This window comes from Rhamphochromis sp. 'chilingali', assembly GCF_963969265.1.
Source record: "Rhamphochromis sp. 'chilingali' genome assembly, chromosome: 7".
Lineage (NCBI taxonomy): Eukaryota > Metazoa > Chordata > Actinopteri > Cichliformes > Cichlidae > Rhamphochromis > Rhamphochromis sp. 'chilingali'.
The window spans coordinates 14,478,990-14,506,828 of NC_137934.1; the positions used below are offsets into that span (position 1 = coordinate 14,478,990).

Consider the following 27,839-nt stretch of genomic DNA (forward strand, 5'->3'; position numbering starts at 1 on the left):
TACTTCTGAGCCATCACCCCAGGGGAGAGTCCATTCTGACGTATTTACTGATTCGAATGTTCTTGAGTCAGGGGGCTCTACACCCACCACTGTTTTCCCTAGGTTTACTGCTTCCAGCGATCCGGAGGTAAAAGACTTTGTTTCATCTGCCTCTCCGGTGCACAGACCTATGTTTACATCGGCTATTAACCCCTCCTCTGTCAGTATAAGCATGGTTAGCTCCGAAGAAAGAAGCTCTAAGACTGTTGGTGCATCAGCTGATCACATTTCTCTAGAGTCTGTAAACACTGAAGGTGGTGCATTAGTGCCTGTAAGCTACAGCTTTAGCACACTTAACGCTATGAAGTCAGAGCGCTGTTCCTCATCCGCTCACTCAGGGCAGGGAATTGATCTCTTGCAGACTGTTCTTTCTAGGCCCGCCTCCCAGGCCCCTTGCGTTCTAGGGATAGCTGCGGCCCAGCACTCCCCTGCACCTATCTCAGTTCCCCAGGTGAGGGGGGCTGGCGCCCAGCTGGTCCCTGTTCCGGTTTCCGGGTCGACTGAGGCTCTGCTGGTCCCTGCACCCGTATCAGCTCCTCGGGTGGGGACAGCAGCCGCCCAGTCCCTGCCGAAATCTGTGCCAACCACTGAGGTGGGGCCCGCCAGGACCCAGCCGATCTCTGCACCTGTACCTGCTCCTCAGGTGGGAGCGACTGGTGTCCAGCAGGTGCCTGCACCTTTCATCCGCATTGTAGGCTCAGGGGACCCGACACCACCACCTGTCCAACATTCGCTCCCACAACCATCATTACACTCAGCTGCACAGGATGCTCCTCAGTCAGTCAGTCAGCCTTCTCCTCAGTGTACAGTCCAGCCTTCTCCCCAACCGCCATTACTACCACTAGTTCAGTTTGCTACCCAGTCTCCCTCAGTTCAATCTGTAGCTCTGCCTCCTGTGTCCCCGCTGGCTCTGTCTCCTGTGTCCCCCGCACCTCAGTCAGCTACCCCACCACAAGCTCAATTTTCACCTCTACCATCACTTCAGTCATCAGTTCAGTCTGCCACTCAGTCGCCCGTAGCTCCATCATCCACACCATCACCCGCTTCTCTTCCACCACAACCATCACGACACTCAGCCATTCAGGCTGCTGCTCAGTCAGTCATTCAACCTGTAGTCCTGTCATTAATGCACTCCTTAGCTGAACCATTAGCACAGTCACCGTTAACTCAGTCATCCACTCCACCGCCCACTCCACTGTCACCACAACCATTACTACAGCCATCAGTTTGGTCCCCTGTAGCAGTTTGGTCTTCTGGTCAGCTTAACATTCAGCCAGGGGTCCCGATACCCTCTGGCGCTACATCAGCTCCGGCTGGAAGCTCGGATGAGCCCATCCAGCACTCCGCGGCTTCCACGCTGCCACCTGCCTTGTCCGCTGGGGGTTCTGGAGAGCCCAGCCAGCCCTTCCTCGTCTCCGCTGGAGGGTTCGAGGGGCCCGGCCTCCGGTCCCGCTCTGTAGCCGCCGCCTTCCACACGGCCGGCCTCCGGATCTGTTCTGCCGCCGTTGCCGTCCGCAAGGGCTGTCTGGAGTCAGCCCTTGAGGGGGGGTATTGTCATGGTCCTGGGTCATTTTGACCCAGTGTTCTCAGTTTTCCTGTGGTTTTGTATTTTGTTCCTTATGTCCATTGGATTGTTTGGTTTGGTAGTTGGATTCCCCCTGTGTCCATGCTTTTATTGTGGTGTTTGTTCTGGTACCGTGTTCCCGTCCGTTGTGTTCTGTGTTCTCCTCATCCCCTCGTATTCATCCTTGTTCTCTGCCTCTCTCTCTGTGCTCATCTCTGTGTACTGTGTTGTGTTTAAGGTCCACATCTTGGTGTCAGTATTTTCAGTTTCGTGTCCTCCCTGCTCGGTCATGAGTAATTGTCTTCAGCTGTGTTCCCCGTGTGTTCCCACTTCCCTCATTACCTTCTGTGTATTTATGTCAGAGTGTCCCTTTGTTCTGTGTTGCGTCATCCTTCTAGGTTGTGTGCATTTCCCGTGTCTTCCCAGCGCCTCAGCTTTAGTTTCTCCCAGTATAGTTTTGTATGACTTCTTATGTTCCTGTTAATAAAGACCTGCCTTTGAGTTCATTCCCGTGTGTCTAGAGCCGTGCAATTGGGTCCTCTCTTGCCTTCACACAGCCGCCGCATGACAGTTAATACTTCTCATGGATATCTCAGATCTCCATCACAAATAAAATAATAAAGGGCCATAATAAGAGTTAGAAATCCATTGTTACCGCTCAAGCTCCAGTCTGGCCCTCTCCTCCTCTAGCCGAGCCTGGATCTCCATATTAAGGGCAACTTCCAGCTGCTGCTGTGTCAGCTCCAGCTCCCTGATCCTCTTCTTCTGTTGTTCAGCCTCCTTTTCCTTCACCTGCATCTCAGCCTGCATGCTGTCTTTTATCTATGCACACACACACAGCTACATAAACAGATGCACCAACAGAGCGGTATAAACTGACCTATTCCTGAATCACCTTTTCCTGGACTGTCATAACCATTTTTCCAAATCATTAAAGATGTGAATTTTATAATGACAGTCAACATTTTGCTGCAGTTCTCAAAGATCAAAGTCAAGGAGAAAAGACTCTGTACATAATTGGTGTCAAGTGGAAAACTTTTTTTTTTTACCATCTCAGCCTCTTTCAGCTGTCTTTCCAGTTCCATCTGCACCTCCCTCTGCTTCCTCCGCTCTCTCTCCTCTGCCTCCCTTCGGCGAGTTTCCAGTTCCCGAGCATGCTGTGAAACAGATGAAAGAGCCATTGTTTGGTTTGTGTTTTCACCTCTATCCAGCAGGTGACACTAGGCCATCAGCTTCGAGGTTCAACGTATTGTGCTTTCAGCGGTGCTCTTCTTGATAACTTGGTTGAAGTAAGTGGGTATTTGAGTTCATGTTGCTTTCCTTACAGCTGTAAGTAATCTGCTCATTCCGCTTTTGATCTTTGGCACCAACAAGTGATTTTTTTCCCAGAGAAGTGCTGCTCACAGGAGATTTCCTCTATTTCAGACCATTTTCTATAAACCGGTTAGATGGTTGTACAGTTTCTGAAATACTCAGACAAGCCTGTCCGACACAAACAACAATGCATGTTCAAAGTCATTTAAATCCCATTTGACCTTCAGCAGGTCATCTTATTAATGTATACATGCCTAAATGCACTGAGCTGCTGCCATGTGATAGGCTGATTAGGTATTTGACCTAATGAGCAGCTCAACAGGTGTATCTAACAAAAATGTGGCCAGTGAGTGTACATGGTACTTTTTAAATGGACAAAATGAACTGCACTGGCAGCTGCCCAGTGCCACTATGACTTAGTTAAATAATCACTACCATGGATAGTTTGGTGCATGATGTAATTAAATAAATATTACAAAAAAAGATTCTTATAGCCCTCACTTACCTTGATAATGTTTTCAATCTCTAAGTCCTGTTTGTCTTTCTCTTTTTCTGTCTTCTCTGTCTCATGGATAGTCGAGTCATCAGATTGGCTGCCCCTGCTGCTGCAGCTGCTGCGGGCGCTCCGGCTGCGTTCCCGCTGACTGTTTTCCCGCTGGATCCGTCTCTTCAGTTTGAGTTCATGGTGAAGGGAAGACTTTCCCTCACTCTGAAGACGGAGGGCAGTTTGAATGGCTGAATACCAGATGTAAAATCTTGGGTATACTTTCCATTTAACTTTCCGAGTCAGACTGAATAGGATGGGTTATCTTTTAAAAATGAGGACTGGTGTAGCTTTACAGAGTAATTGAATACATGTTTCGGAAAATATGTTAATCCCTTTTGGATAAAGTGGCTGACTGACCTCCACCTGCCGGAGCACCTCTCTGAGAGGTTCAGTAGCCGATGCCATCAGCTCAGTATGGAACGCACCACTGACTGGGAGAGTTTTGGTCCGCATGAACTTTAGGCGCCGAGAGTTTTCCTGGAGGAAATCCAGAGCCTGAGAAGTCAAAGAAGACAGCAGAAATGACAAGAGCAGCTCTAACAACTTTTTTGATGGTTGAGAGAAGACAGAAAAGAGAACACAATAGATTCATGGTATATTAAAGCAGCAAGAATATATGAATGCATTACCTGCTGGTGCCCTGCAATAACCCTGCCATCTGGAAAAAGCTAGTTGGCCACAGAGCACACAGGATTCTCCATCCCCAGACTCTTGCAGTGCTCTTTTGCCTGCAGACTAGGGCTGCCACAAACGATTATTTTGATAGTCGACTAGTCACCGATTATTTTTGCGATTAGTCGACTAATCAGACTATCCACTCTGCCATAGCTCGGCTACAGACTCAGCACCCGAGTGCCTTTATTGTGATCTCGGGTGACTTCAACCATGTATCACTGGACAATACACTACCAACATTCAAACAATATGTGGACTGTCCCACCAGGGGAGAGAAAACTTTAGACTTACTGTATGCTAACGTCAAGGATGCATACAGCTCCTCCTCCCTCCCCCCACTTGGTAGGTCAGATCATAACCTGATTCACCTCACCCCCCGCTATGTGCCAATTGTGAGGAGGGAACCTGTGACCACCAGGACTGTTAGGAGGTGGTCAGAGGAGGCAATAGCGGAACTACAGGGCTGTTTCGAGGTGACCGACTGGGAAACACTCTGTGAGCCTCACGCCGAGGACATCAATGGGCTTACTGAGTGTATCACAGGCTACATAACTTTCTGCACCGACTCCATTGTTCCAGCTCAGACTGTTCATTGTTACCCAAATAACAAGCCGTGGGTGACTAAGGACATCAAAGCCCTCCTCAACAACAAGAAGAGGGCTTTCAGAGGGGGCAACAAAGAGGAGGTGAGGAAGATCCAGGTGTTACTAAAGGACAAGATCAGAGAGGCTAAGGACAATTACAGGAGGAAGCTGGAGTGGAAACTCCAGCAGAACAGCATGAGAGAGGTGTGGAGGGGCATGAAGACCATCACTGGATTCAGGCCAACCAACAGCAGGGGAGCTGAGGGAGGTGAGAATAGAGCCGACGAGTTGAATCTGTTTTTCAATAGATTCGACACCACAGTGTCTGCTCCCACCCCCACAACCTCACCTGCAGTCAGCCTGGAATCCAGAACCACACCACTGTGCCAGCCTCTCTCTTCACATGTTGCCTCCTGTGAGATTCCTGACACCCCTCCCCCACCCATCACCTTCACTCAATACCAGGTTGAGATGCAAATGAGGAGACTTCACTCAGGCAAGTCTGCTGGACCAGACGGAGTGAGTCCCCTTGTCCTCAAGACCTGTGCCCCCCAGCTGTGTGGAGTCTTTCATAAACTGTTTATGCTGAGTCTGAGTCTGCAGAGGGTCCCGGTGATGTGGAAGACATCATGCCTCGTCCCTGTACCAAAGACGCCTCGTCCCAGTGGCCCCCAGGATTACAGGCCCGTGGCACTGACCTCCCACATCATGAAGACCCTGGAAAGGCTCATCCTGGACCAGCTGCGACCCATAGTAAGACCACATCTGGATCCCCTTCAGTTCGCTTATCAGCCTCGTCTCGGAACAGAGGACGCCATCATCTACCTGCTCAATCGTGTCTACACCCATCTGGACCAGCCGGCGAGCACTGTGAGGGTCATGTTTTTTGACTTTTCCAGTGCTTTCAACACCATCAGGCCGACCCTCCTGGGTGATAAGTTAGCAGCGATGCAGGTGGATGCTTCTCTGGTGTCCTGGATTGTTGATTACCTGACAGGAAGACCACAATATGTACGTCTCCCACAGTGTGTGTCTGACAAGGTGATTAGCAACACAGGGGCACCACAGGGGACTGTCCTCTCCCCCTTCCTCTTCACCCTCTACACCACAGACTTCAGCCACTGCACAGAGACCTGCCATCTTCAGAAGTTTTCTGATGACTCTGCGGTGGTTGGATGCATCAGCAGGGATGATGAGACAGAGTACCGGGCTGTGGTCGACTCCTTTGTCACGTGGTGTGAGCAGAATCATCTGCAACTCAACGTGGCAAAGACCAAGGAACTGATCGTGGACTTCAGGAAGACCAGGAAACACTTGACCCCTGTTTCAATCCAGGGGGTCAGTGTTGACATTGTGGAGGACTATAAATACCTTGGAGTACACATTGACAATAAACTGGACTGGGCTAAAAACACCACAGCACTTTACAGGAAGGGCCAGAGTCGTCTCTATTTTTTGAGGCGACTGAGGTCCTTCAACATCTGCCAGAAAATGCTGAGGATTTTCTATGAGTCTGTGGTGGCCAGTGCGATCCTCTATGCTGTTGCATGCTGGGGGAGCAGGCTGAGGGTCGCAGATGCCAACAGACTTAATAAACTGATCCGTAAGGCCAGCAATGTTGTGGGGATGGAGCTGGACTCCCTCAAGGTGGTGTCGGAGAGGCGGATGCTGTCCAAGATAAAGACAATGTTGGATAACACCTCCCACCCACTCCATGACATGTTGGTCAGTCACAGGAGCTCGTTCAGTGAGAGACTGAGATTACCGAAAAGCACCACTGAACGACACAGGAAATCATTCCTGCCTGTGGCCATCTCCCTGTACAACGCATCCACTTAACACACTGTTTGCTGCTACAGCTACACATGTTTCTTTTCCAACTATTTATTTATAAGTGACTTATGTATGTATGTATGTATATATATGTATATATTGTACTATTCTTAGTTAGCGTATTGTCTGTCTTGTCTTAATGTTGGTTTAAAATGGAGCACTGTAACAAAAAATAATTTCCCCCAGGGATCAATAAAGTATTCTGATTCTGATTCATCATCCATTGGATGTAAAACGTTCAGCTTATTGCACCAGCAGCATCTGCTCTTATATAACTATCATTAGCTTACAGCTTTAAGTGTTTAAGGTATGTGCTAACTAAAAATAAAGACAAGATGATAGTTTATTAAATTTTAATGAAATTTGCAGATTGTTTCGGTGAAGTTTAATAAACTCCTTGCTATCTAAAATATAACAGGACACCGGAGAATATTCTCCAGCATCTCACACTTCTGATAATCAGCTGTCTGCTTGACGTTTATTCAGCTGTGTAAAAACTATAACTTTAATCTCAGCAAAACAGATTTACTCAGGAACAAATAAAATACTAAAATAAGCCAAACAATAACATTTTTAAGTTATCTAAGTGACTTATATATCATGTTTAACCTGAGCAGCGAAAGACAGCGGTGTGTTTGAAAACGATCTGCCGGGAGTCCGGTGTTCTCACGGCTCTAGTGAGCCTTGCCCCGGCTAGCTATCGAGCTAGTGGGTAACAGACGTCTCCGAAAACATCGGAGCGCTTTTGAAAATATGTGGTGTCTTGATAAACTGAGCAGATATTTGAGGTTTACACAGCTACATTCTCGCCTGAAAATATGTTAAACGTTTATTTTGTGACCCAGAAAGAATAATAAGAGTAATATTAAAACTAACTAGCTGCCGCCATTGTTGGAAACTGAGCTAGGCCGCGCTATGAATTCTGGGACACCGCTTCTTCTTCTTCTTCTTCTTCTTCTTCGGGGTTTAACGGCTGGCATCCTTGTATATGCAGTGCTGCCATCTTCTGTTTCAGTCCGTTATTACACTCTTAAATCCTACTACTTATTCCTGCGTCTTTTGTGATCTTACAAAGCTTCAAACGCCGCCTCGACTATTAAATCAGTCGTCGACGATTTTGATAGTCGACGTAATCGTGACTAGTCGACTAATCGTGGCAGCCCTACTGCAGACAGGCATAATTATACTGAGCCTGAGGTCTACCAGTGACTGACAGCATCCCACTGGGAACCAGTTCTGAGGCCTTCTGCATAGTCTCCGCTCGCACCTTCACTGCATACAAAGCTAGAAGATGCATAAGGAGTAAATACAGAATATTAACCAAAGTTGTGATTAAAACACCTTTTACAAGTGCACAAAAAAACCCAAAAAAGAAATCTTTCTACCTTCTGCAAAGTTCATCGCCCCAGAAAAGACAAGAGCAGCAAATTCTCCGACACTGAAACCTGCAGCAGCGACACACATCTCAATGGCCTGTGTACAGCAGGAAACAAGTCAAAAAAAAATAAAAAAATAAAAATGTAACAGCCTCCCGATTATGACCGATATATCATTTATGTCACTGATACATCCGTAACTGAAATTAACTCAGAACAATTTGTTTATTTTTTTAAATGGTCATTCAGAATCAGAAGATTATTTACGGTGATGTTTTTGGTGGGAGTGAAACAACAATCTACTGATAAAAACAATAAAAACAAGATGTGATAATAAGAAATAACCACTGTTGGAAGCCTTATTTACTCTACCGCCTTAATCAGGTGCAGTAATTAAAGTTGAAATGAGAAACTTTGCATTTGAAAGATGCTCTTCTACTGGGCACTCAAAATGCTTTCTTACAACAAGCATCATTCATCCACACCTTCATACATAATGTGCGCACATTTTAAATATAAATTAATATTACTGTAGCAGTATTTAAAAAAAAAAAAAAAAAAAGATAAAATGGCCACATTTAAGAAGGCAGGACCTGCAGTTATTGTCCTTTTTCCAGACATTTATCTGGCACTTACTTTGGGGTTTTCTTGGTTGAGTCTCTCCACAGCAGCCAGGGAGGTGACAAACACCGCCGGCTGACAGTGAACCGTTTTCTGCAGCTCGTCCTCGGGGCCCTCCAGACACAGAGACAGCAGGTCGTAACCCAGGATCTTCTGGGCTACGGTGAACATTTCTTTAACGTTGGGGTATTTTAAAAGTCCTCTGCCCATGCCCACAAACTGGCTGCCCTGACCGGGGAAGAGGAGCACGGAGCAGCCGCTGGGGTCTTTTTTGGGTCTCCGCTGAGGCGCCGTGGCTGGCTCGCTGTTCGGGGGAGAAGCGGGAACTTCAGCCGGAGAAGGGTAATCTCCAGCCGTGGAACCGGGCTTGTTGGTGGACAGCGTCCTGCTCAGAGAGACCAGCGACCTGACCTTCCCTCTGGAAGATGCTGCCATCCTGACTGCCACTGATGCCAACATGAGCTGTTCCTCATCCAACGACGTGTCTGCGGATGAAATAAGACGCACAGCCCGCCCGGACAAACTGTAATCACCGAAAGAGTCAACTTTGCTTGAACTCAACTCTGACATCTGCTCGGCATGACACCTCACAGGGAGACGAAAAGAATATTCAGAATACAATTGACAAATGCAAAAAAAACCTCTAAACCATTGACTACAGAGAGATTTAACGTTGTTCGGCAGGATAATGTTGACCAAGGTTGAATCTTTGTCCAGATTAATCTATCCAGCTTATTCCCTAGCCATCCCACCAAGAATTATAAAAGACATAAATAAGGCGAATTTTAATTTCATATGGAAAAATAAACATCATTATATTAGTAACAGGGACTTGATAAAAGATTATGAAGAGGGGGGTTTAAAAGCAATCGATTTTGAAATAATGAATGGCATTTTAAAGATTAATTGGCTACGATCTTTCTTGAAAAATGATAATGAGATGTGGTTCTTGATGCCATCTCTTATTTTCAACAAAGTTGGGGGGATCCTTTTAGTATGTGATTTTGACATTTCTAAACTACCCATAAAACTTTCCAAATTTCATCAACAAGTTTTGTTAAATTGTAAATTAATGTTTAAACATAACTTTAGTCCCCACAATGTTCCATTGTGGAATAATAGGGTGATATTGAATCGGGGGAAATCTATGTTTGTGGACGAATGGATGACAAAACAAATTTGGTCTGTGACACATATAATGGATGAAAATGGAGATATACTTGAATTAAACAGGCTTAATGAGAAATATGACATGAGTTGCTCGTTCGAGCTCTATAAAAAGGTTTCACAGAATATCCCAACAGTCCTTGTAAATACAATAAAGAACAATTTTTCAAATATACAGACTACAAATTTACATAAAGTTAAACTAGATGGTCTTGACTTGGTTAATGGAAAATGCAATAATCCATTTTTGAGGAGGTATTTGGTTAACACCTTATATCCAGGTAGGACAAAATTCTCTCTGTTCCATAAATCTCTTAAGCTAATAAATAAGCCCCAAGCAATCAAATTGCATAGATTTTTAGAAGAGTTTGATTTTTCTTAGCCCCTTATTTAAGTTATGTGTCTTGTTTATGGAACCTCACTTTTAGAGATTTTATGATCCCCCTTGTCTTCTTTATTTCTGTTCCTTGTTTTTCATTCTTTTTTTTATTGTTATTTATTTTTGTATTGGTTATTCATCTTTTTATATTATTATTATGTAGATGTGTGAATATGGATGTGTATGTATGCATGTGTATATGCATATATATGTATATATATGTATATATATGTATATATATGTATGTGTGTGTGTGTGTGTGTGTGTGTGTGTGTGTGTGTGTGTGTGTGTATGTATGTTTACTTTCAGTTATTGTCGATTTCATTGTGGTGTACAGGAGATGTGATTCTGTTCTGATTGATTTAATATGTCGCTTGTCTCTTTGAGATTGTCATTGTTATTGTTCTAAATAAAGTTCATTTAAAAAACAAAACAAAACAAAAAACCTCACAGGGAGACGCCATGTTGTTTATACGGAGTTTATTCTCGTCTTCTTCCGGTTGACGTTCAGGCTCTCTCACGGTGCAGCGCCACCTCAGGTCAAATTATGTCATGCTCTAATGTATCGTGTTTTTCTTTTCTGTGCTTTAATTTGTCTACAAAGTGAAAATAACCATAAGAGCTTTTAAGTATACACAGACATGCGCTTCTTAAATTTAGCTTAATTGGCTCCACAGGTAGGAAGTAAAAAAGTAAAAAAAAACTTCCTTGCTGTACTTAATTTTTACTCCCTACATTTTTAAACAAATATCTGTAGTTTCCACTCCGTATTTTTGACAGAGAGGAGGGCTGGGTAGCCGTAGTTTTTGTTGACCGCTGCGCTGCACAACATGTTTCGCTTTGTTACATTAGAGCCTGTGATGTTTTAAGAGTCTGAATCAGGAGCTGATGACATTACTCTGTAAACTCTCAAAGCACTTTAATAAACAAGCAAACAATTCCACCTCTTGCATTATTGCGTAAAGTTGACAGCGTGTCAGGCAAATAGGCAGGCTCCATCCCTGGCCTCTAGCGACTGTGGAAGTCGCTACAGTAATGTTTGCATCAGTCTATCAGATGAATCCCCTCCAAGTCCAATATTTACATCAGTTACAGTGATAATGCTTGGTGTCTACTTTCAGCCACCGCAGTAGAATGCCAGGAATGAATCTCATTGAAATTGTAGTTGCATTTGCTATTTAATTTAATTGTCATGGATGATACACAGACAACCCAACAGCAAACAGAGGAAAACAATGGGCCACGTGGGACACAGGGGCAAGGCAAAGTAACAGAAACCTAAAGCCTAAGAATATAACACAAGAAGAAAACAATAAAGAGAACCAAAAACATACATAAGAATAATCAATGAATATAAATGAACAAACACAAAACACTGGGTCACAGACTCAGTACCATGACAGTTAAATGTACATAATAAATACTTTAAATCAGATGACAATGTAGCTGACACTGTGTTTATTAGTGTGTGGTCAACCACAAATCTTCATACTGTCATCCATAGATGAGGTCTTTATACAAATGATGAAAGATAATGAAAGAAACTGTTTAATTGATATGAAATGATTGAATTATATGAAATATTATGGCTTTGTCTGCCAGAGTGTTTTTCTGTAAACTACTTTGAACTACTGGCAGTCAGTGAAGTCACTGAAAGGCAAGATTCTATGTTGTGTTGCCGTAGTTTCCAGAGTTTACTTATAAAGCTCACTTACAGAATTCAGTTAGAAAAGTCAAGCATTTGAAAGGTGCACATTTGAAGAAGTATTAACTCAATATTAACTCATTACGGTTTACATTTTCGATTTTAAAGGGTCTCCGAAATTACAATGAAAAAGGAAACAAGAAAAATTACCACTCCGGCCGATAAGAAAGATTCAGGAGATCAAGGTAAGTAAAATAATAAAATAAGAACCTGGTAAAATCCAAATCCTAGAAATGTTGACACTGTGTGAATCATTTTTGAAGCAATTGAATCATATGTTTGATTGAAAATAGCTTTAATACAAGATGTCTAATCAAAGGAAGGTTACCGGTCTTTTGGTAAAATAATGTAATAAGTTTATTCTTGGACTCAACAGTAAAAACAGACCAACAAGTGTCATCAAGATCTAAGACTTAGTAAACCTAGTATCAATTCGCACTGGTCAGTTTTTTTAATCCCAAGAATAAACTTGTGATCATTTAAGCAAAAGCAATTTCAAATTCTTTGCCATCAAACTGCTTCCAGTCCTGATGTCGGGGACTCTTTTTCACCACTGTGTTGTTGTCGTCGTTTATAGATTGTAAGAGCAGGACTGCTAAAAGAAAGGCCAGTCCTGAAAAGAAGACCCCAATAAAAAGGAGGAGGGTCGCTGAGCAGGCTGGTCCTTCCACCAGCTCAGATGTGGTCAAAGGAGTGAAGCGCAAGGTTGTGCAAGATGAAGAGGGCACAACAAAGAAAGCAAAGAAGGCTAAACTTCTCGACCATACGAGCGGTGACAAGGAGCAAGCATCCTCCTCGTTGGACTCTGGTAAAGGTAGGCTAATTAGTTGAATAAGGGGGTAGATTAAGTGTGGTTGCTAGGTTTAAGATATTGGTGTTTAGTGTTTGTGTCTATCATCCAGTGAGCTGATGTGCTTTTGGTGTTTTCCACATCTCCAGACTTGAACAACAAACAGGAGTGCACAAAAAATGGCAAAAGAAAGGCCACGGGAGACAACAGAGAGTCACCCAAGAAAAAAAAAAGGAATGTGGACCAGGGCAAAAAATCAGTGGCAGACCAAAAACGTAAGTAGCAAGCAGCTTGGGTTTTATATTCAGGGGAAGGGCAGAAGGAACATTTAGGCTACAGAGGAGAGTAATTTGTGTCACAGCTGTAATAAAACAAGATTTGCTGTTTTGTCTGTTCAGGTGAATTCCAAGCCAGATATGTGGAGGAGCACCAGCTCGGAGAAGGAGGCTGCGGAGCAGTGTTTTCTGGCTACCGGATAGAAGATCGTTTTCCAGTAAGTGTTCAGATGATGGTAGTAAGACAGGCAGTAACGCAGATAATGGATAATATCGTAAACTGAGACGTCTGCTGTGTTTCCACCTTTCATTATGTCATACTGAGGAAATGCTCACCAATGCTCTGTGTCTTCTAGGTTGCCATCAAACACATTCCCAAAAATAAAGTCTACTGCAAAGTGGCGGTAAGCGTCCAACACTTGAATTAGTTTTACATTACTGGATTGAATGCGGCGTTCCTCATCATCCACTTTGTTGTAATATTTCAGGATGAAAATGGGAAGATGCTCTCGGTGGAAGTGGCCATTATGCTTAAACTTGCAGGTGAAGCAGAAGGGTCAGTGGGAATATCAGCACCTGTGTCCTTGCTGGAGTGGTTCGACTTTGGCAAAGAGCTGATCCTGGTGCTGGAGAGACCTGTCCCTGCTGTGGACCTGCAAAAATACAAAGCAGAAAATGGAAGAGCTTTACCAGAGGACAAGGCCAAGGTAGGTTGACTGGGAGAGCCTTAGACTGTACAGCATTCAATCAAGGCAGAAAAGCATTAACTCATTATTGTGTTTTTCATCTTTTCCAGGTCATTCTGAAGCAACTAGTTGATGCTGTAAAGGAACTTGAGGAGAAACACATCTTTCATCGGGACATCAAGGGACAAAACATTCTGATTGAGACCGGCTCAGATGTGCCTCGAGTTCGCATCATTGACTTTGGACTGAGCTGCTTTGTTAAACAGCGATCTCTGTATCGCATCTTCTATGGTAACATATTCTGCTCCTGCTTTTCACAGATGTAACAATTTGTGTCTTTTGTTTTAGAAGAAATTGCAATTGTGTCTGTTTGTTAGGCACTCCTCTTCACATCCCTCCCGAGTGGTACATTAGGAGCTGCTACAGGTGTGGACCCACCACGGTGTGGCAAATGGGAGTGGTGTTGTATGAAGCGCTTCATGCACGATACTTTAGTACCGCGAGGTTCCTCACAAAGCAACTGAGCATCAAAAAGCGTCTGTCCACAGGTAAGAAAACTTCACACTTCCACATTCACTGATGCCTTGGATCACTAGAACTATCATCTTCATCTTTTTGATCTTTTCTTTCTTTCAAGAATGCCGGAATTTCTTGGACGCATGTTTAGCTATAGTCCCGGAGAAGCGCCCAACACTGGAGGAGCTCCAGCTTCACCCCTGGCTAAGATAACACACACAAACACACAATTCACACCTTATCATGTAAGTGTGATACATTGTAGTAACTTCCTTTCTTTTTTCTGTTGGACAGGAATAGATAGAGTGGGTCAATCTTAAAAAATAAATAAATAAAAATTTAGCTTTTTCGGAGTTCCTGTAACCCCCCCAGCCATCCCAGGAAAGGGGATCTCTCTTTGAATGGGCTTTCCCGAGGTTTCTTCCCATCGATCTGGCCCCCTGGGGAGTTTTTCCTCGTCTTCATAGAGAGCTTGGGCTGGGTCAGGAGCTCCATCAAAACTGTCTTTATTTGATGACATTAAAGTCATCAAATAAAGATGTGTTTTACTTAAAGTAAAATTTGATCAAAATAAAACTTGTTTAATTCATCTTTGCTGAAGATTCTCCTTCATTACTATTTTGTTTTGTTTTTTTTTACCCATGGTGCATTTTGACAAATAAGAAAACTGAATCAGGTTAAAGTGTGCACAAAGACAGTCACACTGCAAATGATCTGAAGACTTGCATCTGTTGCTCTAACCCCCAACTAGTTTAGACAGATTTCCTGGTTCTACCAGAGGTTTTTTCCTTCAAGAAGGGAGTTTTTCCTTCCCACTGTTGCTGAGTGTTTGCTCATAGTGGGTTGTAAAAGCATAAAAGTTAATAAGAGGCATTCATAGCAGAGTTATCACAGAGGGAACTATATAGCTTAAATGTACAATTTCTACAGGACGAATTATAACTTCATTATGTATAAAAGCTCCTGTGGATAATTACTCCTATTTGTAACTTTACACAAGAGAAAGTTTGCTGTCACACTATTTATAACAGGTTGGGTTTTGTCCTCTGAGTTGAGCCTTTGGTTGCAGTTTATTGAAGAATTTCCTCTAAAGTAGCTGTTGATAAAGATTTAAGGTCCTGTTTATATACAGAAATATGCTTTAGTTCATGTTTTTTTACATGTCTGCCTCAGTGGATCAGTAGAAGATCTGGCACAGGAAACTAGATGATGAAAAAAGGTTACGAATACACATATATATCTATATAGATACAGATATACTCATGGTGGGTTCACGCCCTCGGCCCACGCCCCTCTGAGGAGGAAACACCTGGGCCTCATCAGTGCAGCCAGCATTTAAGCCAGGGAGTGGCTTCTACTCATCGCTGGATCGTTGTGTGTGACTCGCGTCAGTGCAGCCCGGCTCTCAGCAAGTTCTCATTTGCTTCCCTGTGCAAAACCTCTAACGTGTGTTTCCTTCTGTACATAGATCCCCTGGACCCGACTCTGCATTCCCCGAGCGGATTCCCTTTTTGTGTGAGTGTTTGGAGAGAGAGTCAGAAGAGGAGCAAGTGTCTTTTCCCTACCTGGATTTCCCCGGAGCCTTTTCCCTGTCACCGCTTTGTATATAGCACTATCCCCTGCACTGTTTGTATATACACCTGGTGGAACTGTAATAAATACTGACTGTGCCTCTGAGTCCTGCATGTGAGTCCTCAAGCGAACCGTGACACCCACACAGATGAGAGCTTAGCAGTGAAGCTCTCTCTTAAAATTTGAGTTATAAAGTCAGAAGTTATCACTGACAGAGATCCATGTTCTTTTAACATAAGAAAGAATATTTGCTGAAATTGACATTAATCCAAGCCCTTAAAACGCCATTTTGGATTAAGCATTTCCTTTTAGAAAAGTCTTCAATGAGCAGGAAGCTCCAGTACTGAAAAAAGAAGCCAACATCAACTGCTAAACGTGCTAAAAGTAAGTAAGTCCCTGTAGACTCCTATGATCAAAACACATACAGTATAAAAGTTATAGGTTACAGATCTGAAAAGTAAAACAAATGTCAAAGTGCAAAAAGACTTATGGTCCCATAGAAGTCTATTCCATTTGCCTGGAATTAGGTGAACACCTTTGTGACAAATTTAATGGCTCAGTCATTTGTTTCATGTCATATTTAATAAAAGACTGACATGGTGGCATGTTGAATTGTCCATTTTGCACATATTTGGTCATTCTAAGCGTCAGAAGGGGAAAGATCATTCTGGGAATGCCTACTGGCGAAGGATGTGTGACTGACAAGTCCAGTGTGTGAAGTTTAACTACAGTCTAAGGAGCGTGGAAAGAAAAGCATCTGGACTTCTTTAAGTTTCTTGAAGATGTTTCACCTCTCATCTGAGAAGCTTCTTCAGTTCAGAATTTCTTCAGAGAACTGAAGAAGCTTCTTGAATGAGAGGTGAAACGCTCTTCAAGAAGCTTAAAGAAGTCCAGATGCTTTTCTTTCCAAGCTCCTTAGACTACGATGACCTGAACGACTGAGAACCTTAACAGACAGTTCTTCCCTTCATTCATCATGCCTGATTTCAAAACACCAAGATGGCAGTCGTGAAAACACTCATCTTGAGTCTTCATGGGACTACGGTGAGATCAGTTATGCCTCTTATGATGCTGTCCCAGACTTCAAAGCAGTATAAAATATGTTTGCATCCTGTAACAACTCCCACTTCCCTCATTACCTTCTGTGTATTTATAGTTTTGTATGACTTCTTATGTTCCTGTTAATAAAGACCTGCCTTTGAGTTCATTCCCGTGTGTCTAGAGCCGTGCATTTGGGTCCTCTCTTGCCTTCACACAGCCGCCGCACGACAGAACGACGCAACCACGAAATGGACCCAGCAGGCTCCGCCCGTGAGGGAGATATTCTCCGTGTACAGAGTCTGGTGCAACGAATAACCCGCGCCTCGGACTCACGGACAATTTCCGTCGGACTTAACGCCATAAAGGCAATAATCGAGGGAAACCCTTTCCTTCACCAGCTCACCTGCTATGAGGGCTTTATTGACGAACTGAGCCGAGCCAAGGAGGCATTACAAGCTCGTGAGCTGGCAGACAGTGTCTGTTCCCGGGATTCCACACCACAGCGACTGCAGACGGAGATCTCCGCCAGTCAGCCGCCGCAGCAGCAGCGAACTAAGCTCGCCGCGACGGCATCGCAGCAGCAGACGGGGCTCTCGGTATCGCAACAGCGGCTGCTAAAACGAGAGGGTTTTTTGGCGCTGCTGCCGCGGAGCCCTTCTCCATCCCCTCTCAGCTCTGACCGTCGCTCTCCCGCTGCTTTCCTAGCAGCGATGAGGTCGGATGATGAAGAGGAGACCGTCACCCCCGCATCATCACCGGTTTCCCCCGTCACCTCCGTTCCCTCATCAAGGAGGAGACGCCGTCGCCGGTCCTCTCCTCAGCCGGATTCCGGGACTACTGAGCAGCCGGCTGGGGTGAGTGACAAAGACACTCTTTCTGTTCACTCTGAGGCTAGTTCTCACTACTCTGAATGCAGGAATGCAAACTCTGTGACTCTTGCCGTAGGCTCTAAAGGCTCACGATCTGTAAATGTTGAATCCGAACCCGAACTTCTTATGAACCGTTGTACTGCCCGGAGGGTCAACTCAGAGACCGTTTCTCCTACGTTTGGACTCATATTTGAGAAAGATTATCCTTCGCTAGTGTTTCCTAGGTCTGAAAACTTGAAGTCAGCATTTCCTGAGTTAGAGACACCTGCTTCTGTGCCCTTTACCTGTGTGTCTGCTGAGAATGATTGTTTTGCAGTTAAGCTCACCACTGGGGCTTTAAAACCTGCCTCCTTAGATGTTAAAGCAGTAAAATCCAAGACTGTAAATGTTCCTGTGATAGCTCGACCCCAGCTCGTTACTTCTGAGCCATCACCCCAGGGGAAAGTCCATTCTGACGTATTTACTGATTCGAATGTTCTTGAGTCAGGGGGCTCTACACCCACCACTGTTTTCCCTAGGTTTACTGCTTCCAGCGATCCGGAGGTAAAAGACTTTGTTTCATCTGCCTCTCCGGTGCACAGACCTATGTTTACATCGGCTATTAACCCCTCCTCTGTCAGTATAAGCATGGTTAGCTCCGAAGAAAGAAGCTCTAAGACTGTTGGTGCATCAGCTGATCACATTTCTCTAGAGTCTGTAAACACTGAAGGTGGTGCATTAGTGCCTGTAAGCTACAGCTTTAGCACACTTAACGCTATGAAGTCAGAGCGCTGTTCCTCATCCGCTCACTCAGGGCAGGGAATTGATCTCTTGCAGACTGTTCTTTCTAGGCCCGCCTCCCAGGCCCCTTGCGTTCTAGGGATAGCTGCGGCCCAGCACTCCCCTGCACCTATCTCAGTTCCCCAGGTGAGGGGGGCTGGCGCCCAGCTGGTCCCTGTTCCGGTTTCCGGGTCGACTGAGGCTCTGCTGGTCCCTGCACCCGTATCAGCTCCTCGGGTGGGGACAGCAGCCGCCCAGTCCCTGCCGAAATCTGTGCCAACCACTGAGGTGGGGCCCGCCAGGACCCAGCCGATCTCTGCACCTGTACCTGCTCCTCAGGTGGGAGCGACTGGTGTCCAGCAGGTGCCTGCACCTTTCATCCGCATTGTAGGCTCAGGGGACCCGACACCACCACCTGTCCAACATTCGCTCCCACAACCATCATTACACTCAGCTGCACAGGATGCTCCTCAGTCAGTCAGTCAGCCTTCTCCTCAGTGTACAGTCCAGCCTTCTCCCCAACCGCCATTACTACCACTAGTTCAGTTTGCTACCCAGTCTCCCTCAGTTCAATCTGTAGCTCTGCCTCCTGTGTCCCCGCTGGCTCTGTCTCCTGTGTCCCCCGCACCTCAGTCAGCTACCCCACCACAAGCTCAATTTTCACCTCTACCATCACTTCAGTCATCAGTTCAGTCTGCCACTCAGTCGCCCGTAGCTCCATCATCCACACCATCACCCGCTTCTCTTCCACCACAACCATCACGACACTCAGCCATTCAGGCTGCTGCTCAGTCAGTCATTCAACCTGTAGTCCTGTCATTAATGCACTCCTTAGCTGAACCATTAGCACAGTCACCGTTAACTCAGTCATCCACTCCACCGCCCACTCCACTGTCACCACAACCATTACTACAGCCATCAGTTTGGTCCCCTGTAGCAGTTTGGTCTTCTGGTCAGCTTAACATTCAGCCAGGGGTCCCGATACCCTCTGGTGCTACATCAGCTCCGGCTGGAAGCTCGGATGAGCCCATCCAGCACTCCGCGGCTTCCACGCTGCCACCTGCCTTGTCCGCTGGGGGTTCTGGAGAGCCCAGCCAGCCCTTCCTCGTCTCCGCTGGAGGGTTCGAGGGGCCCGGCCTCCGGTCCCGCTCTGTAGCCGCCGCCTTCCACACGGCCGGCCTCCGGATCTGTTCTGCCGCCGTTGCCGTCCGCAAGGGCTGTCTGGAGTCAGCCCTTGAGGGGGGGTATTGTCATGGTCCTGGGTCATTTTGACCCAGTGTTCTCAGTTTTCCTGTGGTTTTGTATTTTGTTCCTTATGTCCATTGGATTGTTTGGTTTGGTAGTTGGATTCCCCCTGTGTCCATGCTTTTATTGTGGTGTTTGTTCTGGTACCGTGTTCCCGTCCGTTGTGTTCTGTGTTCTCCTCATCCCCTCGTATTCATCCTTGTTCTCTGCCTCTCTCTCTGTGCTCATCTCTGTGTACTGTGTTGTGTTTAAGGTCCACATCTTGGTGTCAGTATTTTCAGTTTCGTGTCCTCCCTGCTCGGTCATGAGTAATTGTCTTCAGCTGTGTTCCCCGTGTGTTCCCACTTCCCTCATTACCTTCTGTGTATTTATGTCAGAGTGTCCCTTTGTTCTGTGTTGCGTCATCCTTCTAGGTTGTGTGCATTTCCCGTGTCTTCCCAGCGCCTCAGCTTTAGTTTCTCCCAGTATAGTTTTGTATGACTTCTTATGTTCCTGTTAATAAAGACCTGCCTTTGAGTTCATTCCCGTGTGTCTAGAGCCGTGCAATTGGGTCCTCTCTTGCCTTCACACAGCCGCCGCATGACAGTTAATACTTCTTATGGATATCTCAGATCTCCATCACAAATAAAATAATAAAGGGCCATAATAAGAGTTAGAAATCCATTGTTACCGCTCAAGCTCCAGTCTGGCCCTCTCCTCCTCCAGCCGAGCCTGGATCTCCATATTAAGGGCAACTTCCAGCTGCTGCTGTGTCAGCTCCAGCTCCCTGATCCTCTTCTTCTGTTGTTCAGCCTCCTTTTCCTTCACCTGCATCTCAGCCTGCATGCTGTCTTTTATCTATGCACACACACACAGCTACATAAACAGATGCACCAACAGAGCGGTATAAACTGACCTATTCCTGAATCACCTTTTCCTGGACTGTCATAACCATTTTTCCAAATCATTAAAGATGTGAATTTTATAATGACAGTCAACATTTTGCTGCAGTTCTCAAAGATCAAAGTCAAGGAGAAAAGACTCTGTACATAATTGGTGTCAAGTGGAAAACTTTTTTTTTACCATCTCAGCCTCTTTCAGCTGTCTTTCCAGTTCCATCTGCACCTCCCTCTGCTTCCTCCGCTCTCTCTCCTCTGCCTCCCTTCGGCGAGTTTCCAGTTCCCGAGCATGCTGTGAAACAGATGAAAGAGCCATTGTTTGGTTTGTGTTTTCACCTCTATCCAGCAGGTGACACTAGGCCATCAGCTTCGAGGTTCAACGTATTGTGCTTTCAGCGGTGCTCTTCTTGATAACTTGGTTGAAGTAAGTGGGTATTTGAGTTCATGTTGCTTTCCTTACAGCTGTAAGTAATCTGCTCATTCCGCTTTTGATCTTTGGCACCAACAAGTGATTTTTTTCCCAGAGAAGTGCTGCTCACAGGAGATTTCCTCTATTTCAGACCATTTTCTATAAACCGGTTAGATGGTTGTACAGTTTCTGAAATACTCAGACAAGCCTGTCCGACACAAACAACAATGCATGTTCAAAGTCATTTAAATCCCATTTGACCTTCAGCAGGTCATCTTATTAATGTATACATGCCTAAATGCACTGAGCTGCTGCCATGTGATAGGCTGATTAGGTATTTGACCTAATGAGCAGCTCAACAGGTGTATCTAACAAAAATGTGGCCAGTGAGTGTACATGGTACTTTTTAAATGGACAAAATGAACTGCACTGGCAGCTGCCCAGTGCCACTATGACTTAGTTAAATAATCACTACCATGGATAGTTTGGTGCATGATGTAATTAAATAAATATTACAAAAAAAGATTCTTATAGCCCTCACTTACCTTGATAATGTTTTCAATCTCTAAGTCCTGTTTGTCTTTCTCTTTTTCTGTCTTCTCTGTCTCATGGATAGTCGAGTCATCAGATTGGCTGCCCCTGCTGCTGCAGCTGCTGCGGGCGCTCCGGCTGCGTTCCCGCTGACTGTTTTCCCGCTGGATCCGTCTCTTCAGTTTGAGTTCATGGTGAAGGGAAGACTTTCCCTCACTCTGAAGACGGAGGGCAGTTTGAATGGCTGAATACCAGATGTAAAATCTTGGGTATACTTTCCATTTAACTTTCCGAGTCAGACTGAATAGGATGGGTTATCTTTTAAAAATGAGGACTGGTGTAGCTTTACAGAGTAATTGAATACATGTTTCGGAAAATATGTTAATCCCTTTTGGATAAAGTGGCTGACTGACCTCCACCTGCCGGAGCACCTCTCTGAGAGGTTCAGTAGCCGATGCCATCAGCTCAGTATGGAACGCACCACTGACTGGGAGAGTTTTGGTCCGCATGAACTTTAGGCGCCGAGAGTTTTCCTGGAGGAAATCCAGAGCCTGAGAAGTCAAAGAAGACAGCAGAAATGACAAGAGCAGCTCTAACAACTTTTTTGATGGTTGAGAGAAGACAGAAAAGAGAACACAATAGATTCACGGTATATTAAAGCAGCAAGAATATATGAATGCATTACCTGCTGGTGCCCTGCAATAACCCTGCCATCTGGAAAAAGCTAGTTGGCCACAGAGCACACAGGATTCTCCATCCCCAGACTCTTGCAGTGCTCTTTTGCCTGCAGACTAGGGCTGCCACAAACGATTATTTTGATAGTCGACTAGTCACCGATTATTTTTGCGATTAGTCGACTAATCAGACTATCCACTCTGCCATAGCTCGGCTACAGACTCAGCACCCGAGTGCCTTTATTGTGATCTCGGGTGACTTCAACCATGTATCACTGGACAATACACTACCAACATTCAAACAATATGTGGACTGTCCCACCAGGGGAGAGAAAACTTTAGACTTACTGTATGCTAACGTCAAGGATGCATACAGCTCCTCCTCCCTCCCCCCACTTGGTAGGTCAGATCATAACCTGATTCACCTCACCCCCCGCTATGTGCCAATTGTGAGGAGGGAACCTGTGACCACCAGGACTGTTAGGAGGTGGTCAGAGGAGGCAATAGCGGAACTACAGGGCTGTTTCGAGGTGACCGACTGGGAAACACTCTGTGAGCCTCACGCCGAGGACATCAATGGGCTTACTGAGTGTATCACAGGCTACATAACTTTCTGCACCGACTCCATTGTTCCAGCTCAGACTGTTCATTGTTACCCAAATAACAAGCCGTGGGTGACTAAGGACATCAAAGCCCTCCTCAACAACAAGAAGAGGGCTTTCAGAGGGGGCAACAAAGAGGAGGTGAGGAAGATCCAGGTGTTACTAAAGGACAAGATCAGAGAGGCTAAGGACAATTACAGGAGGAAGCTGGAGTGGAAACTCCAGCAGAACAGCATGAGAGAGGTGTGGAGGGGCATGAAGACCATCACTGGATTCAGGCCAACCAACAGCAGGGGAGCTGAGGGAGGTGAGAATAGAGCCGACGAGTTGAATCTGTTTTTCAATAGATTCGACACCACAGTGTCTGCTCCCACCCCCACAACCTCACCTGCAGTCAGCCTGGAATCCAGAACCACACCACTGTGCCAGCCTCTCTCTTCACATGTTGCCTCCTGTGAGATTCCTGACACCCCTCCCCCACCCATCACCTTCACTCAATACCAGGTTGAGATGCAAATGAGGAGACTTCACTCAGGCAAGTCTGCTGGACCAGACGGAGTGAGTCCCCTTGTCCTCAAGACCTGTGCCCCCCAGCTGTGTGGAGTCTTTCATAAACTGTTTATGCTGAGTCTGAGTCTGCAGAGGGTCCCGGTGATGTGGAAGACATCATGCCTCGTCCCTGTACCAAAGACGCCTCGTCCCAGTGGCCCCCAGGATTACAGGCCCGTGGCACTGACCTCCCACATCATGAAGACCCTGGAAAGGCTCATCCTGGACCAGCTGCGACCCATAGTAAGACCACATCTGGATCCCCTTCAGTTCGCTTATCAGCCTCGTCTCGGAACAGAGGACGCCATCATCTACCTGCTCAATCGTGTCTACACCCATCTGGACCAGCCGGCGAGCACTGTGAGGGTCATGTTTTTTGACTTTTCCAGTGCTTTCAACACCATCAGGCCGACCCTCCTGGGTGATAAGTTAGCAGCGATGCAGGTGGATGCTTCTCTGGTGTCCTGGATTGTTGATTACCTGACAGGAAGACCACAATATGTACGTCTCCCACAGTGTGTGTCTGACAAGGTGATTAGCAACACAGGGGCACCACAGGGGACTGTCCTCTCCCCCTTCCTCTTCACCCTCTACACCACAGACTTCAGCCACTGCACAGAGACCTGCCATCTTCAGAAGTTTTCTGATGACTCTGCGGTGGTTGGATGCATCAGCAGGGATGATGAGACAGAGTACCGGGCTGTGGTCGACTCCTTTGTCACGTGGTGTGAGCAGAATCATCTGCAGCTCAACGTGGCAAAGACCAAGGAACTGATCGTGGACTTCAGGAAGACCAGGAAACACTTGACCCCTGTTTCAATCCAGGGGGTCAGTGTTGACATTGTGGAGGACTATAAATACCTTGGAGTACACATTGACAATAAACTGGACTGGGCTAAAAACACCACAGCACTTTACAGGAAGGGCCAGAGTCGTCTCTATTTTTTGAGGCGACTGAGGTCCTTCAACATCTGCCAGAAAATGCTGAGGATTTTCTATGAGTCTGTTGTGGCCAGTGCGATCCTCTATGCTGTTGCATGCTGGGGGAGCAGGCTGAGGGTCGCAGATGCCAACAGACTTAATAAACTGATCCGTAAGGCCAGCAATGTTGTGGGGATGGAGCTGGACTCCCTCAAGGTGGTGTCGGAGAGGCGGATGCTGTCCAAGATAAAGACAATGTTGGATAACACCTCCCACCCACTCCATGACATGTTGGTCAGTCACAGGAGCTCGTTCAGTGAGAGACTGAGATTACCGAAAAGCACCACTGAACGACACAGGAAATCATTCCTGCCTGTGGCCATCTCCCTGTACAACGCATCCACTTAACACACTGTTTGCTGCTACAGCTACACATGTTTCTTTTCCAACTATTTATTTATAAGTGACTTATGTATGTATGTATGTATATATATGTATATATTGTACTATTCTTAGTTAGCGTATTGTCTGTCTTGTCTTAATGTTGGTTTAAAATGGAGCACTGTAACAAAAAATAATTTCCCCCAGGGATCAATAAAGTATTCTGATTCTGATTCATCATCCATTGGATGTAAAACGTTCAGCTTATTGCACCAGCAGCATCTGCTCTTATATAACTATCATTAGCTTACAGCTTTAAGTGTTTAAGGTATGTGCTAACTAAAAATAAAGACAAGATGATAGTTTATTAAATTTTAATGAAATTTGCAGATTGTTTCGGTGAAGTTTAATAAACTCCTTGCTATCTAAAATATAACAGGACACCGGAGAATATTCTCGAGCATCTCACACTTCTGATAATCAGCTGTCTGCTTGACGTTTATTCAGCTGTGTAAAAACTATAACTTTAATCTCAGCAAAACAGATTTACTCAGGAACAAATAAAATACTAAAATAAGCCAAACAATAACATTTTTAAGTTATCTAAGTGACTTATATATCATGTTTAACCTGAGCAGCGAAAGACAGCGGTGTGTTTGAAAACGATCTGCCGGGAGTCCGGTGTTCTCACGGCTCTAGTGAGCCTTGCCCCGGCTAGCTATCGAGCTAGTGGGTAACAGACGTCTCCGAAAACATCGGAGCGCTTTTGAAAATATGTGGTGTCTTGATAAACTGAGCAGATATTTGAGGTTTACACAGCTACATTCTCGCCTGAAAATATGTTAAACGTTTATTTTGTGACCCAGAAAGAATAATAAGAGTAATATTAAAACTAACTAGCTGCCGCCATTGTTGGAAACTGAGCTAGGCCGCGCTATGAATTCTGGGACACCGCTTCTTCTTCTTCTTCTTCTTCTTCGGGGTTTAACGGCCGGCATCCTTGTATATGCAGTGCTGCCATCTTCTGTTTCAGTCCGTTATTACACTCTTACTACTTATTCCTGCGTCTTTTGTGATCTTACAAAGCTTCAAACGCCGCCTCGACTATTAAATCAGTCGTCGACGATTTTGATAGTCGACGTAATCGTGACTAGTCGACTAATCGTGGCAGCCCTACTGCAGACAGGCATAATTATACTGAGCCTGAGGTCTACCAGTGACTGACAGCATCCCACTGGGAACCAGTTCTGAGGCCTTCTGCATAGTCTCCGCTCGCACCTTCACTGCATACAAAGCTAGAAGATGCATAAGGAGTAAATACAGAATATTAACCAAAGTTGTGATTAAAACACCTTTTACAAGTGCACAAAAAAACCCAAAAAAGAAATCTTTCTACCTTCTGCAAAGTTCATCGCCCCAGAAAAGACAAGAGCAGCAAATTCTCCGACACTGAAACCTGCAGCAGCGACACACATCTCAATGGCCTGTGTACAGCAGGAAACAAGTCAAAAAAAAATAAAAAAATAAAAATGTAACAGCCTCCCGATTATGACCGATATATCATTTATGTCACTGATACATCCGTAACTGAAATTAACTCAGAACAATTTGTTTATTTTTTTAAATGGTCATTCAGAATCAGAAGATTATTTACGGTGATGTTTTTGGTGGGAGTGAAACAACAATCTACTGATAAAAACAATAAAAACAAGATGTGATAATAAGAAATAACCACTGTTGGAAGCCTTATTTACTCTACCGCCTTAATCAGGTGCAGTAATTAAAGTTGAAATGAGAAACTTTGCATTTGAAAGATGCTCTTCTACTGGGCACTCAAAATGCTTTCTTACAACAAGCATCATTCATCCACACCTTCATACATAATGTGCGCACATTTTAAATATAAATTAATATTACTGTAGCAGTATTTAAAAAAAAAAAAAAAAAGATAAAATGGCCACATTTAAGAAGGCAGGACCTGCAGTTATTGTCCTTTTTCCAGACATTTATCTGGCACTTACTTTGGGGTTTTCTTGGTTGAGTCTCTCCACAGCAGCCAGGGAGGTGACAAACACCGCCGGCTGACAGTGAACCGTTTTCTGCAGCTCGTCCTCGGGGCCCTCCAGACACAGAGACAGCAGGTCGTAACCCAGGATCTTCTGGGCTACGGTGAACATTTCTTTAACGTTGGGGTATTTTAAAAGTCCTCTGCCCATGCCCACAAACTGGCTGCCCTGACCGGGGAAGAGGAGCACGGAGCAGCCGCTGGGGTCTTTTTTGGGTCTCCGCTGAGGCGCCGCGGCTGGCTCGCTGTTCGGGGGAGAAGCGGGAACTTCAGCCGGAGAAGGGTAATCTCCAGCCGTGGAACCGGGCTTGTTGGTGGACAGCGTCCTGCTCAGAGAGACCAGCGACCTGACCTTCCCTCTGGAAGATGCTGCCATCCTGACTGCCACTGATGCCAACATGAGCTGTTCCTCATCCAACGACGTGTCTGCGGATGAAATAAGACGCACAGCCCGCCCGGACAAACTGTAATCACCGAAAGAGTCAACTTTGCTTGAACTCAACTCTGACATCTGCTCGGCATGACACCTCACAGGGAGACGAAAAGAATATTCAGAATACAATTGACAAATGCAAAAAAAACCTCTAAACCATTGACTACAGAGAGATTTAACGTTGTTCGGCAGGATAATGTTGACCAAGGTTGAATCTTTGTCCAGATTAATCTATCCAGCTTATTCCCTAGCCATCCCACCAAGAATTATAAAAGACATAAATAAGGCGAATTTTAATTTCATATGGAAAAATAAACATCATTATATTAGTAACAGGGACTTGATAAAAGATTATGAAGAGGGGGGTTTAAAAGCAATCGATTTTGAAATAATGAATGGCATTTTAAAGATTAATTGGCTACGATCTTTCTTGAAAAATGATAATGAGATGTGGTTCTTGATGCCATCTCTTATTTTCAACAAAGTTGGGGGGATCCTTTTAGTATGTGATTTTGACATTTCTAAACTACCCATAAAACTTTCCAAATTTCATCAACAAGTTTTGTTAAATTGTAAATTAATGTTTAAACATAACTTTAGTCCCCACAATGTTCCATTGTGGAATAATAGGGTGATATTGAATCGGGGGAAATCTATGTTTGTGGACGAATGGATGACAAAACAAATTTGGTCTGTGACACATATAATGGATGAAAATGGAGATATACTTGAATTAAACAGGCTTAATGAGAAATATGACATGAGTTGCTCGTTCGAGCTCTATAAAAAGGTTTCACAGAATATCCCAACAGTCCTTGTAAATACAATAAAGAACAATT

At 45.0% G+C, this 27,839-nt stretch overlaps 1 protein-coding gene and 2 pseudogenes across 3 annotated transcripts; 1 reads left to right on the top strand and 2 right to left on the bottom strand.

The window, feature by feature from the left end:
- Positions 1–1,308: 1,308 nt before the first annotated feature.
- On the bottom strand, positions 1,309–9,147 carry LOC308399806 (annotated as a pseudogene). The gene is made up of 9 exons: positions 8,569–9,147; positions 7,942–8,029; positions 7,723–7,840; positions 4,094–4,199; positions 3,822–3,959; positions 3,423–3,626; positions 2,653–2,760; positions 2,259–2,425; positions 1,309–1,576 (listed from the first exon to the last, which is right to left on the bottom strand). The product of its transcript is annotated as an uncharacterized misc_RNA (transcript).
- A 2,781-nt stretch (positions 9,148–11,928) lies between these two features.
- Positions 11,929–14,284, top strand: LOC308399807 (serine/threonine-protein kinase pim-2-like; the record flags this gene model as incomplete). The annotated part of the gene is made up of 8 exons (XM_080887238.1): positions 11,929–11,989; positions 12,382–12,618; positions 12,993–13,087; positions 13,226–13,273; positions 13,358–13,576; positions 13,666–13,846; positions 13,933–14,103; positions 14,193–14,284. The coding sequence occupies 8 exons, from the start codon at positions 11,929–11,931 to the stop codon at positions 14,282–14,284; spliced, it is 1,104 nt and encodes a 367-aa protein (XP_080743364.1).
- Positions 14,285–19,277: 4,993 nt separating this feature from the next.
- On the bottom strand, positions 19,278–27,102 carry LOC308399809 (annotated as a pseudogene). Its single transcript has 9 exons — positions 26,524–27,102; positions 25,899–25,986; positions 25,680–25,797; positions 22,061–22,166; positions 21,789–21,926; positions 21,390–21,593; positions 20,620–20,727; positions 20,228–20,394; positions 19,278–19,545 (listed from the first exon to the last, which is right to left on the bottom strand). The product of its transcript is annotated as an uncharacterized misc_RNA (transcript).
- Positions 27,103–27,839: the final 737 nt, after the last annotated feature.